Source organism: Salmo salar, chromosome 12 (assembly GCF_965601325.2).
Source record: "Salmo salar chromosome 12, fSalSal1, whole genome shotgun sequence".
NCBI lineage: Eukaryota > Metazoa > Chordata > Actinopteri > Salmoniformes > Salmonidae > Salmo > Salmo salar.
The window spans coordinates 39030565-39046916 of record NC_138302.1 but is presented as its reverse complement, the minus strand read 5'-3'; the positions used below and the strand labels follow the sequence as shown (position 1 = coordinate 39046916).

The window sequence follows — 16352 nt, the reverse complement described above, 5'->3', positions numbered from 1 at the left end:
ATCTTTAAACTAGCAGTCTTATGATGAAATTAAGTAGTTAATTAAAGCAAAAAATATATATAAACGAGCATCATTATCGAAACCATAATTTATTCCAGGCAGCGTTGGACCTTGCCAGAGCATTAGCGACTAAGAGGTTATTACATTTTCCTAATGAAAAGCAAGCTTGCAAAAGAGCAAGCATAATTCAAATGGCTGTGACAATAGAACTCTTGGGTTGTTCTTTGTTCTGGCTCTCGAAATATAAAGACCCCTAGAGACAGGAAAGGTGTAGCGAAACAGCCAAAGTCAACAAAGGTAACCCTTGTCGGGTACCCCAACTGAGTGTGTCCTCTCGAACCGTCCATTTTAGCCTCCTGTTTGTGTCACCATCCCCACGTTCCCGCCAAAGTATGGGGTGCAAAGACATACCGTAAGATAAGCCATCCTTTCCCCATGAAAAAAAGAAAAAAGACCAGCAACAAAGGGGTAATTTTTGGGGGTTTATACCCTACGTCCTCATACTCAACGCTCTTCGCTTCCACGCAGGTAAAGAACGAGCAACAACCGCATGTAGCCAAAAAAACACCCTGTTTGCTTCACCAATACAAAAGGAGGGATGGAGAGAAAAATGGTCTGCAAGGTTGGGATGCTAAAGTCCACTGCTGAAAGCAAGGGGATTCTTTTTTTTCCCCTTTCAAACTCTCTCACCTTTTTTTTTCTTTTCTCAAAGCCGGGAACAATAATACCAGAACAGGACAGCCCAATTCCTGACACAACTTCCCTCCGACAACACAGTGGCGAGCCCCCCTCCAACCCTCTCCCTCCCCCCACAGGTCTATTTTAGGTCCAGAGGGAAACTCAGAACTGAGCTTAGGGTGGGGGGTGTGCAGAGGATGGGAGGAGTACACCAATGAGGCAGTAGTATGAATTGCTGTGTGTGTCTATCGTGATGTGTGTGTTGTGCAAGTGTTAATGCCTCTGAGCATACATAGTGCACATTTGAGACATATCCACCTACTGATGCACATGTGGTACATATGTGCTTCTCTGGTCTGTGCCATTATGTGGGTGTCTGAGTTAGCTTTCCATATTTTGCTTGTGGATTTCTATTATTGCATCAGTCAGTGTGTGTGCAAAATGTATTGCGTGTGTCAGAGCTAGCTTCGTATCTTCTTGGGTAAAGAGAACCAGGTGTGGATGGACCAGGAGGGGTTGTAAGTTGGCGCTCCCCTGCCTACCTCAGCCTCCTCTTGGCCATGTTCTTGGAGCAGATCCTCTCCATGCTACTCTGCAGATTGAGCAGCGCCGTGATGGCCTGCTTCAGACACTCCTTGTCCTCCTCGTCCTCACTTTTCTCCTCCAGTTGCTGTGGAAAAAGGTGGGGGGCAGAGAAAGAGTGGGTAGAGAATAAAATGTTGGGTCAGGTGGTTTCGCTGGTAGGGGGAGTACGGTGAAGGATCATGATGCGGTCGGTATAAGGCCAAACTCATGAGCAAGATTAGGGCTGAGTAAAGAATAAATTCTTCCTCGTTCGCCCTCTCCATCATTCTCTCATTCCCAACCCCCTCAACTCCAGTGTTTTCCCCTTAATTCTTACTTTCTTTAGCGACGACCTAGGAACAAAATGGCTACCAACATTCAACTGACACCACATGACCCTTTGTGATATACCACGCAAGTCTCTTTATATATACAGTGCATTCGGAAAGTATTCAGACCACTTGATTTCCCCCCACATTTTGTTAACGTTACATCCTTATTAAAAAAACTAAAGTTTCCTCAATCTACACACAATACCCCATAATGACAAAGTGAAAACAGGTTTTTAGAAATTTTACCAAATTTATTTAAAAAAAAACCAGAAACACCTTATTTACATAAGTATTCAGACCCTTTGCTATGAGACTCGAAATTGAGCTCAGGTGTATCCTGTTTCCATTGATCATCCTTGAGATGTTTCTACAACTTGATTGGAGTTCACCTGTGGTAAATTCAATTGACTGGACAAGATTCGGAAAGGCACACACCTGTCTATATAAGGTTCCACAGTTGACAGTGCATGTCAAAGCAAAAACCAAGCCATGAGGTCAAAGACATTTTCCGTGGAGCTCCGAGACAGGATTGTGTCGAGGCACAGATCTGGGGAAGGATACCCAAAAATTACTGCAGCATTGAAGGTCCCAAAGAACACAGTGGCCTCCATCATTCTTAAATGGAAGAAGTTTAGAACCACCAAGACTCTTCTTAGAGCTGGCCGCCCAGCCAAACTGAGCAATCGGGGGAAAATGGCCTGACCAACAACACAATGCTCAGTCTTACAGAGCTCCGGAGTACCTCTGTGGAGATGGGAGAACCTTCCAGAAGGACATCCATCTCTGCAGCCCTCCACCAATCTGGCCTTTATGGTAGAGTGGCCAGACGGAGGCCACTCCTCAGTAAAAGGCACATGTCAGCCCGCTTGGAGTTTGCCAAAAGGCACCTAAAGCACTCAGACCATGAGAAACAAGATTCTCTGGTCTGATGAAACCAAGATTGAACTCTTTGGCCTGAATGCCAAGCGTCACGTTTGGCGGAAACCTGGCACAGTCCCTAAGGTGAAACATGGTGGTGGCAGCATCATGCTGTGGGAATGTTTTTCAGCGGCAGGGACTGGGAGACTAGTCAGGATTGAGGGAAAGATGAACGGAGGAGAGTACAGAGAGATCCTTGATGAAAACCTCCTCCAGAGCGCTCAGGGCCTCAGACTGGGGTGAAAGTTCACCTTCCAACAGGACAACGACCCTAAGCACATAGCCAAGACAATGAAGGAGTGGCTTCAGACAAGTCTCAGAATGTCCTTGAGCAGCACAGCCAGAGCCCGGACTTGAACCCAATCGAACATCTCTGGAGAGACCTGAAAATAGCTGTGCAGTGACGCTCCTTATCCAACCTGACAGAGCTTGAGCGCATCTACAGAGAAGAATGGGAGAAACTCCCCAAATACAGGTGTGCCATGCTTGTAGCCTCATACCCAAGAAGACTCAAGGCTGTAATTGCTGGCAAAGGTGCTTCAAAGTACTGAGTAAAGGGTCTGAATACTGTGATATCAGTTTTTTTTATTTTTAATACACTTGCAAAAAAATCTAAACACCTGTTTTTGGGTCAATATGGGATATTGTGAGTAGATTGATGAGGGAAAAAATTATTTAATCAATTTTATAATAAGGCTGTTGCTAGCATGCTGTGGTTAAAGTACACAAAGCCCTACCTTTTGCATCTGTAGTGACAGTGTTTATATTATGGTTTGATATAGTCTTATATATACCTGAACAAACACATGACATGTAAGGGATAATCAATGAGGGGCTATGCGTTCTACGGAAAATAATGAACGACGTGGAAGGAGTGTTCTACGATGTGCTAGCGGAGTGGAACTAACCTCCCACGGAGTTGCATTATTTTCCAGAGAACGCATAGAGCCCCGAGTTGATTATCCCTTTTATACCATGGCTATAATTAAACACATTTGCAGCTAAAAATGTGTTAATTTGCAGGTAGAAATGTATTCAACATCCACTGAAGTAGCTAGCAAGTTTACTAGTTGCCTTGGTAACCAAACAACCAGACATGCTATTATGAAAATCAAATTCATCAATGGCAAATGTTTTCAATTTGACTTTTGCTTTCAAAAGCAGCTCAAACATAGAACATGTGAGGATTAAATATAGCCTTTGAATTCTACCGTGCTGATATACCGTGTCCTATATGGAAATAATGCACACTCTAGAATGCCCTTAAAGCCAATCAGAAACAAGTATTTAACAATGCCATGGTATAAGTCTACATACTGTACAGTGGGGGAAAAAAGTATTTGATCCCCTGCTGATTTTGTACGTTTGCCCACTGATAAAGAAAGGATCAGTCTAATATTTTAATGGTAGGTTTATTTGAACAGTGAGAGACAGAATAACAACTAAAATATACAGAAAAACGCATGTCAAAAATGTTATAAATTGATTTGCATTTTAATGAGGGAAATAAGTATTTGACCCCCCTCTCCATCAGAAAGATTTCTGGCTCCCAGGTGTCTTTTATACAGGTAACGAGCTGAGATTAGGAGCACACTCTTAAAGGGAGTGCTCCTAACCGCAGCTTGTTACCTGTAAAAAAGACATGTCCACAGAAGCAATCAATCAATCAGATTCCAAACTCTCCACCATGGCCAAGACCAAAGAGCTCTCCAAGGATGTCAGGGGCAAGATTGTAGACCTACACAAGGCTGGAATGGGCTACAAGACCATCGCCAAGCAGCTTGGTGAGAAGGTGACAACAGTTTGTGTGATTATTCGCAAATGGAAGAAACACAAAAGAACTGTCAATATCCCTCGGCCTGGGGCTCCATGCAAGATCTCACCTCGTGGGGTTGCAATGATCAGGAGAACGGTGAGGAATCAGCCCAGAACTACACAGGAGGATTTTGTCAATGATCTCAAGGCAGCTGGGACCATAGTCACCAAGAAAACAATTGGTAACACAATACGCCGTGAAGGACTGAAATCCTGCAGCGCCCGCAAGGTCCCCCTGCTCAAGAAAGCACATATACATGCCCGTCTGAAGTTTGCCAATGAACATCTGAATGATTCAGAGGACAACTGGTGAAAGTGTTGTGGTCAGATGAGACCAAAATGGAGCTCTTTGGCATCAACTCAACTCGCCGTGTTTGGAGGAGGAGGAATGCTGCCTATGACCCCAAGAACACCATCAAACATGGAGGTGGTAACATTATGCTTTGGGGGTGTTTTTCTGCTAAGGGGACAGGACAACTTCACCGCATCAAAGGGACGATAGACGGGGCGGGGCCATGTACCGTCAAATCTTGGGTGAGAACCTCCTTCCCTCAGCCAGGGCATTGAAAATGGGTCGTGGATGGGTATTCCAGCATGACAATGACCCAAAACACACGGCCAAGGCAACAAAGGAGTGGCTCAAGAAGAAGCACATTAAGGTTCTGGAGTGGCCTAGCCAGTCTCCAGACCTTAATCCCATAGAAAATCTGTGGAGGGAGCTGAAGGTTCGAGTTGGCAAACGTCAGCCTCGAAACCTTAATGACTTGGAGAAGATCTGCAAAGAGGAGCGGGACAAAATCCCTCCTGAGATGTGTGCAAACCTGGTGGCCAACTACAAGAAACGTCTGACCTCTGTGATTGCCAACAAGGGTTTTGCCACCAAGTACTAAGTCATGTTTTGCAGAGGGGTCAAATACTTATTTCCCTCATTAAAATGCAAATCATTTTATAACATTTTTGACATGTGTTTTTCTGGATTTTTTTGTTGTTATTCTGTCTCTCACTGTTCAAATAAACCTACCATTAAAATTATAGACTGATCATTTCTTTGTAATTGGGCAAATGTACAAAATCAGCAGGGGATCAAATACTTTTCCCCCCCCACTGTATTTGCACAACGATAGAAGATAACCATCTCCCTGAAAACCAGGATAATCATGTTTTTACATCTTGGAATGGCTTGAGACACCATAAGTTTGCCACCTTGTGAGAAAATAGAGAAACCACGCACCTCCAGGAGTGGATGGAGAAACTGAGGTCATGTTCATTAGAACATGCAACATAAAAGGTAGTCCCTCCCGGTTTGTCTGTTGTCTTCCGTTTGATGCCTAATGAACATAACCCATGTGTTTGCATCCTAAGTCTGTCCGTTTGGCTATGCCATCTGAAGACAAGGAAAGAAACTACTTCTCTCCACACCCGCTTTTCCTTTACCCTGGACTCGCAGTAAGCTGGGGGTAGAAAAAAAATAAAAGATGAGGGATTTCAGCGATTTATCCCTCTGCAGAGCAGCCGCCACCTCCATGGCTTGCTGGAAAGAGGCTCACTGGAGAATAGGGACTGTGGGGGCCAAATCTAGGCCTAAGGGTGAACAAGGAGCCCAAACACTAAGGCTCTCTCGGAGGGGGCACATGGTTTGGGTAGCAGATATTCCACACTAGTACAGATCATGTGGTCCAGCAGTAACACTTTCTGCTCTAAACACATGCATGACTACCAACCAGAGACCAATCTTCAGATCCTCCCTTTCTACTATCTGTCCCTCCCACCTACTCTCCCTTCTGATTTCAAACCTGTCTGAATAAGTTAAAGAATACGAGGAGAGTGGAACCTCACTCTCCTTCTAAGGGGCAATTTCAATCTGCAATTGCTACATCCATAAAAAAAAAAAAAAAAAAAAACTTTTAAATGAATGATATTTACCCATTAATTCTTGAAAAATATAACCCCAAAAATGCCTCATGAGCTTAGTTCAACTGTCGTACCCTATCAGAAACTGAAATATAAGCTTATTGTACTCCATTGTTTGTAACCAAACACTATATAGCCTCAAAACATGGTTAAAACTATCATTTTGATCTCATGGATGGTCAAGTCCTTGAATCCATTGATCGGTCTATGAATTTGAGAGCGGTTACATTTCTCCTGCCCCATCCCTTAGCTGGGACCCCTTTGTTGTTGTTTTGAACGGGAGATATTAAGAGAAACAAACTAAGAAAAACATTGAGATTGAAAAACATTGAGCCAATCAAATGTGGGCTGGTGGATCATCGTTTGGGGAGAAACCAAGGCTTTCTGATCCATATGCAGTACCTTTCAGTAATAGATACACAACCTATTTATACAGTTTATTATTAAACATAATATATGCCATTTAGCAGATGCTTTTAACCAAAGTGACTTCCAGTCCAGCGTGCATACATTTTACGTATGGATTGTCCTGGGAATCGAACCCAAAATCCTGGCAATGCAAGTGCCATGCTCTACCAATTGAGCTACAGAGGACCAACCACATTATGAATGCTCATATATGCCTACCTTTAAGATCTCAAAATAGTGGAGACAATGATAGACAGGTGTCAGGAGTAACCGGGGCAGGACGTACTGGACTGCTTCCTTAAAGCCTTCGCATATAGACTGGGGGGTTCAGAAACAGACAGAGATGAGTGTTAACTTGGGCAGGTAATACAGTGTCAAATCTTATCAAGGTATATAGACCAGGGATATGCAAACAGTGGTCTGGGGGGAAAAGTCTTATAAAGTTCTTACCTTAGGGAAAATCCACCCAGAAATGGCCGATAACATTTCTAGTATCTCAGACTATTCTAGCAATTCTCACAGGGACTTCGTTGGGAGGAATGTTTGACATGCTTTTTACATTTTAATCACTTATTTTATTTATTAAAGTGGCCATTTTATTCCCTTTTTAGACCTATACATGCCTCCTGTAAGACCTTATGATCCATGAACCGTACATGATACAGACAAAATCTTGATGCAATTATACTCATTGTAGTGTGCTCTAAAATATGGAGTATGTCAAGATTCTGAAATAAAATTATTCACATTAATTCTAATTCATATTTTGGAGCCCAATGACACCAAGATGTTGTCTGTATCATGTATGGTTCACAAATCAAAAGCTTTTACACGAGGCATGTACAGGTCTAAAAAGGGCTTAAAATGGCCACTCATCTCGATGAAAAAAATGTGTTTGCGATACAAATGTATAAAGCATATCAAACATCCTTCCACACAGTGAAGTTCCTATGTGAGAATTTCCAGAACAATCGGACACCAGAAATATTTCTGGGCCTTCCTGGTGTGGACCTTACCTGGTTGCCCTAACAGTCAGAATTTAAACGACAAACTCTGCTAGCTGCACCTCCAAGAATGGCCACCCCCAAAAAAGTTAATGAGAAAATGCTTCCAATTAAATTCACATGTAAATAGCGCGTGATTAATATTTGTAGTACACGATTAATTCCATTCCATCAGAGCAACTCATAACTTTGTTAAAACATAATTTGAATACATCAGTTGTTTACAATGGAGTAATCAAGTCTGACTTTTGGGGTTATGATAAGAGGTGGTCAGCGCGGGGCTGGGGGGGGTGTGGTCAGCGCGGGGCTGGGGGGGTGTGGTCAGCGCGGGGCTGGGGGGGTGTGGTCAGCGCGGGGCTGGGGGGGTGTGGTCAGCGCGGGGCTGGGGGGGTGTGGTCAGCGCGGGGCTGGGGGGGTGTGGCCTCTGACCTGGAGGTAGGAGGCAGCTCCCGGTTTAGACAGCTGGCTGAGGAAGTGATCGTGGAAGCCAGTCCGCAGAATGTCTTGAGCATACGTCTCATAGGGGTCGAAGGCCAGCTCCTGGAAATAAAAAAGAAAGATGTATCAAATATGAAATGTTGTGTTTTATTACAGTCGTGCTGCTGACAATGGCCACAGCCATAGAGTGTAAGTGGGGTCACACATGCATAACAATCCCCCCAACCACACACCCACCTCGGCCAGGTCTTCAAAGCAGCTGCCCACCAGCGGGTGTGGGCTCCCCTCGTCTGTCATCTCCACCGTGTCTTCAATGAGGCCCAGCAACTTGAGGGTGACCTCGTGGATGTCCACGATGCGGCTGAAGATGTTCTCCACATCCTGCAGGGGGTCGTAGAGAGAGGGGGAGAGAGAGCGAGAGAGGATGGGAGACAGGGAGAGAGTTGGGGGAAGAGAGAGAGAGTCATGTGAGAATAGGAGGACGGTGATGGAAAGATGGGTGGAAGGGGAGCAGAGTAATGCAGGAAGGTGGCAGTAGAGAAGTGAGAGCGGTGGTAAGAGGAGAGAAAAGGAGTGGAAAAAGGCCAGAGTCAAACAAAGTCCTGATGGAAGACCATAGATGTGTGTGCGAGTCTACCTCCATCACTACTCACATGGTGGGAGAAGTACACAGCGTTGGAGGCGATTGGCTCGCGGAACACCTTGATGATGAGGTTGAGGTCGCGCAGGTACTGTCGGACCTCAGCCATGAAGGTCTTGACCAGGTCGTAGTAGGTCTGCTCCTCGCTGGTGGACGGCTCCTCGTCCATCAGGGGGAAACCGCTGATGTCCTCCTCATCCTGGTGGAACATGTCCATCAGAACCTGGAGATGGGGGAATAGAAGCGGCCAGACATATTCTTACCAATTACTCAAAGAGTGTTACGGACCACTTTTTGCTCCCGAGTGGCGCAGCGGTCTAAGGCACTGCATCTCAGTGCAAGAGGCATCACTACAGTCTAGAGGTCGACCAATTAATCGGAATGGCCGATTAATTAGGGCCGATTTCAAGTTTTCAGAACTATCGGTATTTTTGGCCACCTATATATATATATTTTTTTAAACCTTTATTTAACTAGGCAAGTCAGTTAAAGAACACATTCTTATTTTCAATGACGGCCTAGGAACGGTGGGTTAACTGCCTTGTTCAGGGGCAGAACGACAGATTTTTACCTTGTCAGCTTGGGGATGCAACCTTACGTTAACTAGCCCAACGCTCTAACCACCTGCTTTACGTTGCCAAGGTAAGTTGCTAGCTAGCATTAAACTTACCTTAAAAAAAATGTATCAATCAATCATAAACACTAGTTAACTACACATGGTTGATGATATTACTAGTTTATCTAGCCTGTCCTGCTCTGCATATAATCCATGCGGTGCGCATTCGCGAAAAAGGACTGTCTTTGCTCCGACGTGTACCTAACCATAAACATCAATGTCTTTCTTAAAATCAATACACAAGTATATATTTTTAAACCTGCATATTTAGTTAATATTGCCTGCTAACATGAATTTCTTGTAACTAGGGAAAATATGTCACTTCTCTTGCAAACAGAGTCAGGGTATATGCAGCAGTTTGGGCCGCCTGGCTTGTTGCGAACTGTGAAGACTATCCTTCCTAACAAAGACAGCAGACTTCGCCAAACGGGGATGATTTAACAAAAGCGCATTTGCGAAAAAAAGCACAATCGTTGCACGACTGTACCTAACCATAAACATCAATGCCTTTCTTAAAATCAATACACAGAAGTATATATTTTTAAACCTGCATATTTAGCTAAAAGAAATCCAGGTTAGCAGGTAATATTAACCAGGTGAAATTGTGTCAGTTCTCTTGCATTCGTTGCACGCAGAATCAGGGTATACAGAATCTGTCTCATTGCGAACTAATTTGCCAGAATTTTACGGAACTATGAAATAACATTGTAGGTTGTGTGATGTAACAGGAATATTTAGACTTATGGATGCCACCCATTAGATAAAATACGGAACGGTTCCGTATGTCACTGAAAGAATAATGTTTTCGAGATGATAGGTCATTAATATGGTCAAATCCGGAAACTAAGGGTTATTATATTATAGTTAAGTCTATGATTTGATATTTGATAGAGCAGTCTGACTGAGCGGTGGTATATGGTTTAGAGAGAAATAGTCGACGCGTCATAATTCCTGTAATAACTTGCGGCTGAACTTGAAAGGGGTTCCTTCGTTATTTTCCCGTTCATGCCTTCCATAGAGAATGTCTTGATCTACTTCAAATAAGGTCTGTGTTTTGTGCTTAAACCGCCTCGGTGTTTTGATACCCGTGTAAATCTCACTAGGTAACATTTGTCAACATATTTTCATAAATCCACTCTACAATTTTTTTTTTAATCTTCGCTTATATTGATCAGAGTTATATCCTATGGATATCTACACAGTTATAAAATTGGCAAGGTGGTGTAAGCCTAAACCAAACACAGACCTTATTTTAAGTTAATCTAAAAATATCCTATGGAATAAATGAAGGAACCGCTTTTCAGATTTTGCTAGAAGGTGTCATGGGAATTATGACTCGCACTTTGGTAGTCAATTCTTACCATGCCCATTATTAAAAAAGGATTTCCTGCATATAAAAATTACAGTTTTTGTTTTCAGCATTCATCACAGGTAACTTAAACTCTATTTTTATTATTCAAACAGTTGAGAGTATTTGTCTCCTAAGCAGACTCTTCAGTATCGTTGTCACTTCAGGTGTGTGTGTGTGTGTGATATATATATATATAAAAAAAAAATCGGCAGCGGCTTTTTTGACCCTCCAATAATCGGTATCGGCGTTGAAAAATCAAAATCGGTCGACCTCTACTACAGTCCCTGGTTCGAATCCAGGCTGATCACATCCGGCCGTGATTGGGAGTCCCATAGTGCGCCGCACAATTGGCCCAGCATCATCCGGGTTTGGCCAAGGAAGGCTGTCATTGTAAATAAGAATTTCTTCTTAACTGACTTGCCTAGTTAATTAAAGGTGCAATAAAAATACAATTAATAGATTGAATAGTCACACAGAGAGGGACATCAGCCTGTCTCAGCCTCCAGTATTTATGCTGCAGTAGTTTATGTGTCGGGGGGCTAGGGTCAGTCTGTTACATCTGGAGTATTTCTCTTGTCTTATCCGGTGTCCTGTGTGTATTTAAATATGCTCTCTCTAATTCTCTCTTTCTCTCTTTCTGTCTTTCTCTCGGAGGACCTGAGCCCTAGGACCATGCCTCAGGACTACCTGGTATGATGACTCCTTGCTGTCCCCAGTCCACCTGGCCGTGCTGCTGCTCCAGTTTCAACTGTTCTGCCTGCGGCTATGGAACCCTGACCTGTTCACCGGACGTGCTTGTTGCACCCTCGACAACTACTATGATTATTATTATTTGACCATGCTGGTCATTTATGAACATTTTAACATTTTGACCATGTTCTGTTTTAATATCCACCCTGCACAGCCAGAAGAGGACTGGCCACCCCTCATAGCCTGGTTCCTCTCTAGGTTTCTTCCTAGGTTTTTGGCCTTTCTAGGGAGTTTTTCCTAGGGAGTTTTTCCTAGCCACCGTGCTTCTTTCACATGCTTTGCTTGCTGTTTGGGGTTTTAGGCTGGGTTTCTGTACAGCACTTTGAGAATATCAGCTGATGTACGAAGGGCTATATAAAAATAAATTTGATTTGATTTTGATTTGATCAGCATAGATACCAGGTTGGAGTCAATTCCATTTTAGTTCAGTCAATTCAGGGAGTAAACTGATATTCCAATTTTTTCAGTCATTTTCTGTAAAGAAAACATGGAATTTGAATTTCAGTTTACTTCCTGAATTGAAATGGATCCTGAGAGACCCAAGCTTAGAAACATGCATGTGAACGCACAGGCGAACAAAAGCGTGCACACATTCTCGCTCATTCAGCTGGCATTCTTCATCAGCTTACGTTCAGAAATGACCCTACGGACTCCAGCTTAAGTTGTATATTGGCCAGTCAGTGTGGTTCCTGAGACTTCTCACCATCTCACGCCACCAGCCATACTTAGGCCAACAACAACAATAGCATTTACAAGCCAATCTAATTTCAGTCATAGCAACATAAAAGGGGCAATCTGGGATTGGTACAGTCAATCTTGAAGAACACTACAAATTGTTAAATGGCACAGTGATGTCCTGCTGGGGGATCTCATAGTAGCTGATGTTGATGATCCTCTTCATAATGCATTACAACACACTGTGAAGCACAACACAGGTGTTTACTCTCACCTTATCGGCACACATGGCCACGGTGATGTCCTGCTGGGAGATCTCGTAGTGGCGGATGTTCCTCACGTAGTTCCCTGCCAGCTTCAGGATGTCTGCTGAGATGTACTCCAACACGGCCACGATGTACACCGACACCTGGTGGTCAATCTTGTACCCTAGTACCTCCTGAACAAGGGAGAGGGATTATGGGAAAATGAGTCCACTAGGTACACATATACCTACTGTGTTCCTGTACCCTAGTGCCTCCTGAACATGACCCAGAAAGAGAGGAATCATGGGTAAAAAGCAGGGTCAGTGTGGTTTGACTACTGTACAATCTGACCACCGTACTTTCAAACCAGTGGAAACGGTGCAGGCCTGAATGGTACACAGAGCGCAGAAAGTGCCGGGTAAGAATTCCTTTATGCGTTTTAGTTACATCATTGAACAGTAATTGGGCACAATAGGTACTTTAAATACTAATTAAGTCATGTAATACAGTTATGCAAGGCTCAGAATTGTATAACCGGTGTTCTTAAAATGTTGTCAATCAAGTAATTATGTTGTTGCTGCACATCAGTATGTGTATTTGTAAAACAAAGAGCACTACCACCTCATAGCAAAAAAAGGTCTAAAGAATATAGGTGGAATATTCTTATCAAGTATCCAATAAGAGACATGTTTTTAAAGTTTGCTTGGTCACTCATAAAGCATCTATATGGTTAGGTTCTTAGTTAGCATACTAAAATGTAAATCCTATCACTCCTTATTTAAAGGGGCAATAGGTGAAAGAATACAACAAAAACCTTTTGTATTCTTTAAGCATGGTCTAAATTAAGTAAATCTTTGCATCTCGGCCTCCTTGGAATTTTCCTTTTCATGGTTTGAGTGCGAGTACCCTTTGAACTCTACAGAGAACTCTACAGCCACCATTCATTCTAGCCTGAGCGCAAACCCTCATACTTTCTTTCAACATTTCTCCATAACCATCCTACAGCTTTTAACCAAAATGTGTTATTGATTCAACTGCATATTGCCCCTTTAATATCATCTAAATTAAAGTATTTGGCATGGGTGAATACATTTTGTTAAGCATCACAGGTTCATCATGGATTTTCAATAAGTGACCAATTCCACAAAACAGTTAAATGTCTCCCTCTATTGGTCAGTATAGGTACAGTGAGAAAAGTGGCCAATACTGCTCCTCGAGCTGTGTTCAGTAGGCACCGAAACAGAAAACATTTTGGACACAGAAAACACAAAATGTGTATTTTGTTTATTGAGTCATGTTAAAAGCGGTTCAATGAATCCTTTGTCTGTTTCATAACATTTTATCTTAAGTGTAGAGCACAATTCCTCCTTTGGTCGCCTTTCCTTCCAGTTCTCTGCTGCCAATGACAGGAACGAATTGCAAAAATCACTGAAGCTGGAGACGCATATCTCCCTCACTAACTTTAAGTATCAGTTGTCAGAGCAGCTTACAGATCATTGCACCTGTACATAGCCCATCTGTAAATATCCCACCCAACTACCTCATCCCTATATTGTCATTTATTTATTTTTGCTACTTTGCACCCCAGTATCTCTACTTGCACATCTATCACTCCAGTGATTAATTGCTAAATTGTAATTATTTCGCCACTATGGCCTATTTATTGCCTTACCTCGTTTGTACAAACTGTATATAGACAGTTTTTTAAGATATCAGTAACTGGGCCCTGTTCAGGAGGATGTAACGTTAAAACACTTTCAGATATATTGTGTAGAACAGCTAGAATGGATTAATAAATGAATACATGACAGACAGTCCTATTTGCAACATTCAGGACTTTTTACCATGCCCTCAGAAAGTACTCACACCCCTTGACTTTTTCCACATTTTGTTGAATTTTGATTGTGTCACTGATCAATACACAACACCCCATAGCATCAAAGTGGAATTATGTTTTTAGAAATGTTTACATATTAATTAAAAAAAATCAAAGCTGTAATGTCTTGAGTCAATAAGTATTTAACCCTTCTGTTATGGCAAGCCTAAATAAGTAAAAATGTGCTTAACAAGTCACATAATAAGTTGCATGGACTCACTGTGTGCAATAATAGTGTTTAATATGATTTTGAAATGACTACCCCATCTCTGTCCCCACACATACAATTAGTAAGGTCCCCCAGTCGAGCAGTGAATTTGAAGCACAGATTCAACCAAAGACCAGCAAGGTTTTCCAATGGTTCGCAAAGAAGGGCACCTATTGGTAGATGGGTAAAATAAAAATATAAAGCAGACATTGAATATCCCTATGAGCATGGTGCAGTTATTAATTACACTTAGAATGGTGTATCAATACACACAGTCACTACAAAGATAGAGGCATCCTTCCTAACTCAGTTGCCGGAGAAGAAGGAAACCGTTCAGGGATTTCACCATGAGGCCAACTGTGATTTTAAAACAGTTACAGAGTTTAATGGCTGTGATAGGAGATAACTGAGGATGGATCAACATTGTAGTTACTCCACAATACTAACCTAAATGACAGAGCGAAAAGGAAGCCTGTACAGAATAGAAATTTTCAAAAACATGCATCCGGTTTGCAGTAAGGCACTAAAGTAATACTGCACACAATGTTTGCAAAGAAATGAACTTTATGTCCTGAATACAAAGCGTTATGTTTTAGGCAAATCCAACACATCACTAAGTACCACTCTCCATATTTTCAAGCACGGTGGTGGCTGCATCATGTTACGGGTATGCTCATCTCGGGCAAGGACTTGGGAGATTTTTGGGGATAAAAAGAGTATAGCAATATAGCTAAGCACAGGCAAAATCCTAGAGGAAAACTTGCTTCAGTCTGCTTTCCAACAGACACTGGGAGACAAATTCACCTTTCATAAGCCCAAATATACACTGAAGCTGCTTAGCAAGACGACATTGCATGTTCCTGAGTGGCCTAGTTACAGACCGATTTTCAAGCTGATTTTGACAAGACTTGAAAATGTCTGTCTAGCAATGATCAACAACCAACTTGACAGCGCTTGGAGAATTTTTTGAATAATGGGCAAATATTGTACAATCCAGATGACTCACCGCTGACTTACCCAGAAAGACTCACCGCTGTAATCGCTGCCAAAGGTAATTCTAACAAGTATTGACTCAGGGGGTTGAATACTAATCTAATCAAGATATGATTATAAAAAAAAATTACTTTGACATTAGTATTTTGTGTAGATCCCTCACAACATATGAAAAATGTTTTGGGGAAAAAAAGTCAAGGAGTGTGAATACTTTTTCTGAAGGCACTGTACATCACTGAATACACCCAGCTGTTTCCTCAGAGTGGTTCACAGCCTGACTAATGTACTTGGCGCTGAAGACCGAAGCTACATCCTGACCTTACAGGTCCCTTCATTATGATTGGTCTAGCCACCAGGGTCATGTTCAGTAGGCACAAAACGTTTTAAAACAGCAATGTACTACCTGAAATCAGGGTCCAACTGTTAACTTTTTCTTTGTAAATGTATTAGGGTCATGCAGGGCCTAGGTTGATATGCTTGGTCTGTATATATTCAGCTCGTAATAGGCTACATTTGGTTATTATGGTATGTACTGTATTAAAAAACAAATATAATTTAGCAATGTAGACATTGTATTATTTTTGCTAGTATGTTCACTATTGAAGTTTTACTTTTGTAAACCACTTTCCCTAAAATAATTAAGCATAGTGAGTAGATTGATGAGCTCTTCTTTTTACTCTGGACAGCTCACGTGTGCCATGTGAAGGCATCAACTCATGTAGTGCGAGTGCTCAAGAAGTTCTGACTTGCGAGGAGCGTGGTTGAATTAACGGCCAATCATTTTGCTCAAATACAAATAGCATGACTTTTCAGTGTGTAGTTTTCAATGATTTTCAATAGCAGACTGCGACACAGCAGGTAAACTGGAACGACAAAATGCGCTGAGAAGATACTGCCCCAACATGTTTTTACTGGCCAGCGGGCCATCAT

The 16352-nt window shown here is 42.3% G+C and overlaps 1 protein-coding gene across 4 annotated transcripts in view; it reads right to left on the bottom strand.

The window, feature by feature from the left end:
* The window catches only part of LOC106564790 (son of sevenless homolog 1), a 76477-nt gene that overhangs the window by 37059 nt on the left and 23066 nt on the right, over positions 1 to 16352 (bottom strand). For all 4 annotated transcript variants that reach the window (XM_014131166.3, XM_014131167.3, XM_014131168.3 and 1 more), the window contains exons 4-9: positions 12375 to 12539; positions 8722 to 8931; positions 8306 to 8449; positions 8060 to 8170; positions 6846 to 6944; positions 1221 to 1348 (exon numbers count right to left, since the gene is read on the bottom strand). In XM_014131166.3, the coding sequence (XP_013986641.1) occupies positions 1221 to 1348; positions 6846 to 6944; positions 8060 to 8170; positions 8306 to 8449; positions 8722 to 8931; positions 12375 to 12539 (857 nt within the window). The remainder of the gene's footprint in view (positions 1 to 1220; positions 1349 to 6845; positions 6945 to 8059; positions 8171 to 8305; positions 8450 to 8721; positions 8932 to 12374; positions 12540 to 16352) is intronic.